Source organism: Electrona antarctica, assembly GCF_951216825.1.
Source record: "Electrona antarctica genome assembly, chromosome: 14".
Lineage (NCBI taxonomy): Eukaryota > Metazoa > Chordata > Actinopteri > Myctophiformes > Myctophidae > Electrona > Electrona antarctica.
The window spans coordinates 28,990,812-29,001,165 of NC_136795.1; the positions used below are offsets into that span (position 1 = coordinate 28,990,812).

The 10,354-nt window shown below is 42.7% G+C and overlaps 1 protein-coding gene across 1 annotated transcript; it reads left to right on the forward strand.

Annotated features, from left to right (window-relative positions):
• The first annotated feature begins 2,094 nt into the window (after positions 1 to 2,094).
• LOC306936722 (suppressor of cytokine signaling 3-like) lies at positions 2,095 to 5,591 on the forward strand. The gene is made up of 2 exons (XM_079520336.1): positions 2,095 to 2,230; positions 3,305 to 5,591. The coding sequence occupies exon 2, from the start codon at positions 3,466 to 3,468 to the stop codon at positions 4,099 to 4,101; it is 636 nt and encodes a 211-aa protein (XP_079376462.1). The 5' UTR covers positions 2,095 to 2,230; positions 3,305 to 3,465; the 3' UTR covers positions 4,102 to 5,591.
• The last annotated feature ends 4,763 nt before the right edge of the window (positions 5,592 to 10,354 follow it).

Consider the following 10,354-nt stretch of genomic DNA (forward strand, 5'->3'; position numbering starts at 1 on the left):
TGTTAAAGACAGTTTGATTGATTAAATACTTTATTAACAGTTTGCAAAACAGGTACGTTGGTACAGATGTGTATACTGCTTAAAGGATAACACAAAAAGCCCGAAGGGCTTATTTCCATTGTCCTGTGTATTCAAGGGCAGTGTTAAAGACAGCGAGACTTCTAGCGACGGGAAAAGCCTGGCCTGACTGGTTTAAGAGAGCCGTGAGTTACTCTAACCACCTGAGGCCATGCTGGTGACCAGAGCTTAGTCAGCAGGAAGGCCTCTATGAGCAGCATATCAGTCACACATGGCTCTGACTGTCTGACTGGATGCATGAATAAGACACACCTCCCGTAAAGATATGATGATGACATGATATTCTAGCTTAATTCAAATGAACACAGCGTTCAAGGGAAGTATGTCAGGATTTTGCATTTGGAAAACGGATTACTTTACAACTCCTCTTTGTCTGACTACAGTGACTAGAGATACAGTATTATAGGGCTTTATCGGAATTGAATTCCAGGAACTGAGAAGTGCATTGTGTGATCATAAAACATGATCGTAACCAGTGGTAAATGTTGTGTGATCTTGTAGATCTGCTATTTCTGAAAATATATTTTTTAAATGCATGTACTTTGGAATACTTAATTATTATTATTATTTGTTTTAAAGCAAGTATATGTACTCCATTATTTTAACATGTGTATGATTTTGACCAACCAACTTTTACTTTTACCACTGATCATAACTAAGACCAAGAGCCTATCAACACGTGGCACTAACTGACTGGATGCATGAATGCCTCCCGTAAAGATGATGATGACATGATTCTAGCTTCATTCAAATGGATACAGCATTAACGTTTTACAACCGCCTCTTCATATTTGAATAGAGATACAGATACTAGGCCAGGGCTTTAACAGAATGGATTTCCAGGAACTGGGAAGTTTGTCATGTAGTCATAATCATTGTACAAAGACAAAATCCCTGGCATAATTATCTTGAATTATGCCAGGATTTTTGCATTTGGAAAAAAGGATGACATACATTTTACATCCCCTCTTCGTTTGACTAGATATATTATGGAATGATCTACAGAATGGAATTGCAGGAGCTGGGAAGTTGGTGTAGTCATAATTTATGACCATAACTATTGCAAAAGCAAATAGCCTGTCATAATAATCAAACAATGGAATAAAACCTTCACAGCAAAATGGTACCCTTGCTCTTCCCTCCAGCTATGCCCTTTCAGATCATAGTTTTAGATTTATGTCGCCCTCTACAGGGGACCTGATAGTACAACGCTGCTCAGGTTGAGAGGCACTGAGCTGAGCAACATTGTTGCTGTGAACTCACATCATGCGATGGGGGAAAACACAACGATAATAAATTAATACATTAAGTAGTGCAAATTGATGCTACAGTCAGACTTTATATATACATAATTATAGTTATTTTACTGCCTGCCTGCGTGATGATGAAACAAATATACATTTCATTTAATTTCGCTCATTAAAAGAAGGAAAGGATCTACAGGTGTCATTTTCGATTTTTGTGTATTCCAAAAATAGCAGATAAATAGCAGATATACAAGCTCACATTGAACAATCTGGAAAGTGTGAGAGAAAACTATTGATTCAGGAATTCTACGACTGAAACAAACTTGTTGACAATTAAGTAAACAAACATTTAAAAAATGGCAATGAATGGTTGCTATAATAACGGAAAAACGCATTGCTTGGAAGTGGAACTCCCTCCCATACATAAGTTCATTATGAAGGAATAGCACACACACACACACACGCACGCACGGAGGAGGAGGAGGAGGGGGAGGGGACTTCTCTCATACCAGGAATCCTAACACAAAAAAAAAAAGCTTACTGTCAATCTGCCAACAGAGAGAGCTTTTTCCTGGAAGAGGGGAGGAGCGTGCGTGCATTACTAGTACACAAATATGAGCGGCGCTCTGTAGCAACCACCACCACTCCACTAAAACACCGCACTGAGAGAGAGAGACTCACTAGTCACAATATTTAAGAAAGAAGCCTGCAACCAAACCTCTGTGAACTGAAGTGCTCTCTTGCCAAGGATATATATTTTTATTGCATTGTTGCTTTGGAGTTGCGACAGAACCGTTTTCGACAACTACATTCTTCATATTTGGAACTCGCCGGCGACCCCCTATTTATAACACTTGGATATAATTTCAAGTTTTTACAAGATTCCAAGAAACGAGACGTTTAAGGTAAGATCCGTGCTGCTCATGTTTTCTGTGTCTTTCTTTCTTTTTTCTAAGTGAATTACACTTTTACAAGTTCATGTGCTCAGTTGTTTTTTCTTTGTTTAGTTTGGTAGACTAGTAGTAGCCTAGCGCGTGTATTATCGGTCGTATTGCGCAACCGGTCACGGATTACGAGACGTCTTCTTTTACTGGAACTGAGGTGTCTGACTGAGTGAGGAGACTCCTCTCTCAGTCAGACACCTCGGTCAGTTCCAGTAAAGAGGAACTGAGGTGTCTGACTGAGTGAGGAGACTCTTCTCTCAGTCAGTCAGACACCTCGGTTACTGGAACTGAGGTGTCTGACTGAGTGAGGAGACTCCTCTCTCAGTCAGACACCTCGGTCAGTTCCAGTAAAAGATGGGCAGATTCAATAAAAATAAAAAGTTTCCGTTAAATGAACTTATCTTTAGTCATTTTTATTCTGTAAACTAGTATGCTATAATTAGTATAGCCTACATAACGGTATTTCATTCTACAAAGAACAGAAAGAAAGAGGCGACAGTCAGTGAACAATTACTTGAATGGAGAGGGAACAAGTGAGCCCGTTTCCCCAATGTAACCAGAGAGCTTTTATTTAGCTCTATGATGTACTACCACATTTGGAATAACCTGCAGCACAATCTTTCATTGAGAGAGCTGCCTGCATCATGGGTCGAACTGTATCACATTACTTTATTCATCCTACCAGAGGATATCCACTATAAATACATCAGATCTGGACTATCATCACATCAGCAGTGTAATTTAAAATACCATAATGAATTGCCTTTTTAAATAGCCCTTTTTAGCTGTAAAAGCAAGAAATGTCCCCATTGAAACCGGGAAAGCATCTTCATTTCAGATTTTATTCTTTGGCTATTCAAAAATAGCAGATATAGGCCTATGAAAGCATCTGCTATTTTTGAACATTTTTGAAGAATCTTGAAAATGTGACAACTACTGATTTCAATAGGCATTTGTAGAATCGGTCTCAGGTCTTTAGTTCCACGCCCACTGTATAGAGTCCTAATTCCGCTTCTCTCTTCTCTTCTCTCTCAGGTGTTTCACTTCCAGACAACACACAGCTGACCTCCACTTGCTCTCTCCCCCACCGGGAGCCCTGTGTGAACCTCTGGTTGACCCCACCTCCTCTTCTCTTCTCTTGTCTGTGTGGTGCTCAGCGCTCACACCAGACGGGTCCAGAGTGCGGGCACAGCGCCATGGTAACTCACAGCAAGTTTAACTCACCCGCAATGAGCAGCAGCCCCTTTGATGCCAACATGCTGCTGCCTCACCGCTACAAGACCTTCAGCTCCAAGCTGCAGTACCAGATGGTCCTCGCCACGCTCCGCAAGCTGGAGGAGAGCGGCTTCTACTGGGGCCCCATCAGCGGCAAGGAGGCCAACGCCAGGCTGGCCGCGGAGCCCACCGGGACCTTCCTCATCCGGGACAGCTCGGACAACAGACACTTCTTCACCCTCAGCGTCAAGACGGCGTCAGGCACCAAGAACCTGCGCATCCAGTGCGACACAGGCGCCTTCTTCCTGCAGACAGACCCCAAGAGCATTCAGTCCATTCCCCACTTTGACTGTGTGCTCAAGCTGGTCAACTACTACATGCCCGCGACCAAGGGGGGCTTGCCCATGGGGTACACGCGCAGCGGGAATATTTATTACATCTACTCGGGAGGGGAGAAGGTCCCGCTGGAACTCATTAAGCCACTTTTCTCCAGTTTGTCGTCGCTGCAGCACATGTGCAGGAAGACGGTGAACGGACACTTGGACATATCCAGTAAAAGAGAGCAACTCCCACACCCGCTGAAAGAGTTTCTCCTGCAGTACGATGCTCCCATCTAAGAGCTCTGGAACCGCTCTGGACTTATAACCGTGTCATAAAAGGAACTCTAATCCAAGTTCCTAGTGAAGTGGAAGATGTACGCTGGCAATGTGTGCGGGGCTGACAGGGAAGTGTGGCACGCAGAAACGGTCACGTCTCGTCCTCCGAGACCCCCCAGACTGCAGCATCTACAGTGATGTTGAATCCTACGGGGCCATTTAAAAAAAAGTAGTTCTCAGAGTAAAAAGCGGGCATCAGTCTTTCCAGCGGCTGATTCCAGGAAGAGCGTGGTGGCGTGGGCCTGTGAGGACTGGTTTGGGGCCGAAAAGTGTGCTGCTGCTATACATTTAGTATGAAAGAGAGCAAACATGGCAATCCTCCTACGACGTGGAGTGAGTCTCAGAGCCAGTCGTCTAGACTCTGATGACGCACGAGTTCCTCCTGCTGCTGCTAACCATGGTGCTGTGGGACGGATAGGCACACACATCGGCCTCAGAAACATTATTCATCCATTAAAAGCCTGGACTGGTTTTTATGACTGGACTGGCTTTCTGCTGGCGGCGGATATGCCAGGCGTGGACAAAACTGACCTCAGTCTTGAGAAAGTATTAGACATGTCGGAGCAACATGCCCTCTGGTACAAACAGATGCTTCTGACCAGGCGCTGGAAAACGCACAGACCCAGCAGGAATTCCAGATGCATGATGATGGGTGGACATTGGCCTGGCGATATATTAGTTTTAAGAGAATATACAAGGCTGAACTTCATGACCTTAATGTTACAGTGTGTAATAAGAAGAGCATCAAAACCAAATAGGGGCCTTTCAAGATGTGAAACCTTGTTTTGCTCGTCAGAGAGTTTATGCCAAAATTAGCCAGAGCGAGTCGACAGTTTGTCGGTCTAACAACCTTTTACTGAATGTCAAATAGAACAGGGGATGGTATGATTGCACACACATAGACCCTGACATATCTGATAACAGTCAGACATCTGTATACATTGTAGTGGAGAGGAAACATTACATTCCCAGATAAATATGGTAGTATTTGTGTGACACAGGCAGGATACTAAAGCCTGATTTATACACGCCGGTGTCGTGCACCACAAATAGCTGATCTACAAGCTCACAACACATCGCAGTGACTTTGTAGATCATCTCTTTTCGGTGTGCGATGCGCATCAGGCGTAATTGCTTGCTGTTGAATGTATGCACATAAGACAATCTTCCTCTGAATAAGGGGTGGGGGGGTGGGGGGGGGGTGAAGTTCATCTTATTTTATCCTCTTTCCTTAAATCAAGACGATGTTTACATTAGTGAAGATGAAATGGCAAATGTGTTTTTGTCTTGTCTTTTATAAAGATGAAACCTTTCCCAGCCAAACTGTCTGGCTGTAGATGCTTGAAGATGTTGCGACATAGATGGAACAAGCAGACTGATATGACTTTGCACATATTTATATTAATATAAACATTTCAGTAATTTATAATAAAGAGCACTATTTTTGTAAGAAAAAAAGTTCTTTGTTGTGTGACTACTTTTTTTGGGAACAGATGTTTGATTTCTTATTAAGGTCCCCATTATTAAGGTCCATACAACTAATATGTATGCACATGATTTTGTCCTACAGTTAACATCATGAAACGAACAAGAAAGATTCAAAGCCATTAACACGGAAAAGACATATAGGAAATGCAAAATTAAAAAGAACATTTTTGACCACATCAATCCAATAGCATCCGGGCAAGTCATAACAGGCAAACATTTAGCAAAAAATGATCTACAAGCTCTGTAGATTGGCTATTTTCAGCAAAAAGATTTGGTGTAGAGGTAAAAAAGAGGGAGCCAAGTACAGGCCTCGTGGGACCCCACTCAATTAAGTATAGGATTTATAAGTGGTTAAAGCAGGATATGACTTTCAGCTGTATGATGTCAAGGGGCAAGTTGTTCCATATGGTTATTGCTCAGTCAGTACATGAAAGCAGATATAATATAGACTATAATTACTTATTAAAATTGGTTAATGAGACTGCCATGATATGCATGCTCTCATTCCATATGCCTTTGACTTACACGCTTAAGTTACAAAGCAGTAGTGTGTACTTATTAGACTTGCTTGTAGTCTCTGCTCAACTGTGAACCCGGAGAGCAGAGAATACATAAATCAGTATAAATGAGTATGTCTTAGTATGACTTATAAATCAGCCTTAAATCAACTATGGCAGAACGGTACCAGAGGTTTTTGTTGTTTGCGCCACGCAAGCTTCTATATCTGCTATTGTTAAGAACCGCTGTTCTAAACCCTAAAGTTTGTGTTCTTAAGAGTTTTTTGAAAAACTTATGTTGCTATATACTGTATATTATAGCTAAAATGACAGTTTAAAATGACAGTTTTAATGGGCTATCAAAATAAAGGGTAGTGGGTCGCACACACCAAAACTGCAGTTCAAATTGTTTATTTCATATTTGAAACAAAGGACAAACGTTTCGGCTATCCAGCCTTCATCAGTGATGAAGGCTGGATAGCCTGCACTGTTTGAGTGCAGTTTTGGTGTGTGCGACCCACTACCCTTTATTTTGATATGTTTTGAACGGGTGGCGCACCTATAGTCAGAGCGCGGTGGTCATATGAAGAGAGTTTTAATGGGCTAAAATGTCCTTAACTGCTCCCCGGTGCATGTTCAACAGTTCTGCACTACTGCTTAGGGTGGGTTAAATGCAGAGGACAAATTCCCTGGTACTGTACGTATGTGCAAATGCACTTGTATTGGTCAATAGTATACCCCCCAGCAACACCTCCTGCAGCTGCCTTGTGGTAAACCACAATGAAGAGCTTTACTTTCTGAGGAACTTCCACTGAAATACGGCAACTTGTTTCATATCGCTGTTGTCAGAGAGAAACATATTGTATCTCCATATTTCATCTTTTTACTGTTTATTTTCAGAAATTAATTCCCTTTTTTTCACCTATTACAACATGTCCAAAATATTGAAAGTGGTCAAATCTATATATGGATTTTATAAATATTTAACCAATGAATAAACATTTCTGGCAGTCAGCGACAACTTGAAAATGTAATGTAGGTGGTCATCCAGGAAAGAATACGAAAAAAGTTCTAGCCGCACACTCGTAGCTGCCAATGCCAAAAGTTTTTATTGTGGACACAGAGATGAGGCCAACGTTTCGGACAGACAAACTGCCTTCTTCAGGGTGCGTACAGGAAAGAAACCTTATTATCTAAGTTTTCTAATAAGTAAAATAAAATGGTAAAGTGGCCTTTGTCCAAGGGGCTTTACAATGTGCATTACATTCACCCATTCACACACACATTCATACGGCAGAGGAAACCATGCAAGGCACTAACCTGAACACCGGGAGCAATTAGCGGTTCAGAGTCTTGCTCAAGGACACTTCAACAATCAACACTAACTCGCCCGGGATACCGTACGGTTTCGAAGCAGCAACTGTACCTCCTTGCCTTCCGTATCTCGGTATCTGATATCTGCACCTGCCATGTGTTTGCAGTGGTGCTATTCAAACACAATGGTTAAAACATTGACTTTATTGAATAAGATCATCTAAATCAGTGGTTTAAAAAATAAATGATTGTGCCCTAGGTGATTTCTTTGTAATAAATAAATCTAAATGAAACCTTTTAGCCTATATAATGACATTCCCAAAAGAGGAATGCTCAGATGAAACGCTTCAAACATATCGTTATTGAGTGTAGGGTGTGGAATTGCCCTTTGGAATTTGCCTCTTCTTGTATACATGTACAGTATGTATTGCAATAATAATGTGTAGTTGTCACAAACTCCCAAGGCACACGTGGACTCGTCTCATGGCACACCAGTGTGGGAACCACTAATCATATGTTCAAAGTCCAACTATGAGACTGAATGTCATTGCATTGTTGAGTCAATATTCATGTCCATTATGATTAGTCATCTCTTACATGAGAACTGTAGCGGCTGCATGGTTCAAATTAAATACCAATGAATACAACCCTCTTGGGAAGTGAGAAGAGGAAATGTTTGCTTCAACTTCAAGCCAAGGTGACTCACTCTGTGGTTTTGACAAAGAACGTCATTAATAGATACTGTATATATCATAAATAGGGCTGAAATACTCCAGAAAGTTGGCTACTGCAGCATTATGAGATTTTGCTGCCAATATAAAGGAGCTATTTAGATTTTTGGTTAATTCTCAGGAGAATGCCATTCACAGTAAAAGGTCCATTAACTCCATTTGGTTCCAAATGGAATACATTTAGTTTCAAGCGGATGGGGTTTTCCTACAAGCACTACAGTGGTGTAATAATGTATGCACATTTTTGAATACAGACCAATAGTAATATATGCCTAATGTTCTCATCATCACTGTCCATTCTTCTGTCTTACAGTATATTGTAACCAATTTTAAGCATTTTCAAATGCTGTGAAATATAATCACAGTTTCAGATCAGAGGATTGCCTTCTATGTTGTAAATGCGACCGCAGGTCAGTTGGTCACCCCGGCATGACCATATGGTCATGCCTCGTGACATCACGTGACATCATTAGGGATGGAGATCCCTGATGTCATCAATATTAAGCCCATATATGGGCATGCCCTAGAGTTCTCATCAGGCCCGAAAATTTAGGCCCGGCCCTATTAGGGCTCTCTTCAAACCCTGTACACTCAAGACACTGCCCCCGCTGCCACCCTTAGATCTCCATATAGGGAGCTGACCTGTTCTGACATTCCATATGTTGATCTGACCACATCAAACCCTGTACACTCAACATGCTCCATATATGGCCAGTACGGAGTACATTCCATATGTTGATCTGACCCCCCCATGCCAAAGCGCCAGCACTAGCCCACCAGTCTGCTGTCACCTAGGCGGATGCGTGCATGCGACCTCGCCCTACCCTTAGATCTCCATATATGGAGCTGACCTGTTCTGACATTCCATAATGTTGATCAAACCCTGTACACTCAAAACACGCTCCATATATGGCCAGTACAGAATTCCTTCCCATGTGTTGATCTGACGCCCCATGCCAAAGCCCCAGTGCTCACCCAACAGTCTGCTGTCACCTCACCTCGCCCTTTAGGGCAAGGTCGCTTCTCGCCCTCAGGCGTCTTACTGGTATTACTAATATAGTTTACTATTTGCCCGACATCTTGCCCCATCTAGCCAAGATCCTGCAGCAGTCTCCTGCATTTTGACCACATCTCCTCTCAAAATTATATAATTGTCTCCACCAGGCCGAAGGCATGGGGAGAGAGTATGTTTTGCACTCCGTCCGTGTGTCCGTGTGTCCGTGTGTCCGTCCGTGTGTCCGTCCGTCTGTGAACAGCTAATCTCCGGCATCGTTAACCCGGTCGATGCCAAATTTCGCACACACACTCCCTGGATGCCAACAATGAACCTCTGCCCCAAAATTTCCAGAACGGCCTGTTATAGCACCACCAGGAGGCCGCTTTGTGCAAAACAAGTTTTTGGACAGTACACCTACAGATTTTGTCCAAACATCACGCAAATTGGTACACAGTCTCTCTAGAGCCATTCAACGAAACGGGTCTTTCAGATTTCTCAGACTCCATCCTAATTGGCTAAGATTGTCTTCCAAAGTTCGCAGGAGTGCTCAGTTTCAAACAAAATGCTGCAAATCATGAACACATCGTGTGATTTCCGTGAAATTGCGCACGCACATTCCCACTAGGCCGAGAAAGAAATGCCATGTGAACATTTTCAACTCAGCCTCATGGTGGCGCTATAACTGGCCGAAAAGTGTTTTTACCTCCAACTGCACGGATTTGTGGATAACTTTGTATGCCAACTCCCTAGAGGCCAAGGAAAAACCTTTGCCTGGAATTTTTCACATCTGCTCTTTATAGCGCCACCAGGAGGCCGACATATGTAAAACACATTTTCTTATATTACTCCTTCAGATGTTATCCAAATTTCACACAAATCGGTACACATGCTCTCCATAGTCATGTGATCAAGACGGGTTTGTTTGATTTCTCATAATCCACCTTCATTGCCTACGATTGGCTTCTAAACTTTTCAGGAGTAGCCCGCTTTGTACCCGTTTTGTACAAATCGCCACAACTACTCAACGCAGCGTCCGATTGCGGTGAAACTGTGCATGCATATTCCCACTGGGCTGAGGAAGAAATGCCAGTTTTCAAATCAGCCTCATGGTTGCTACAACAGGCAAAGCCGTGTCTCACACACACACACACACACTCCTGGTGGAGACCTGTGCCCAGAAGGGCACT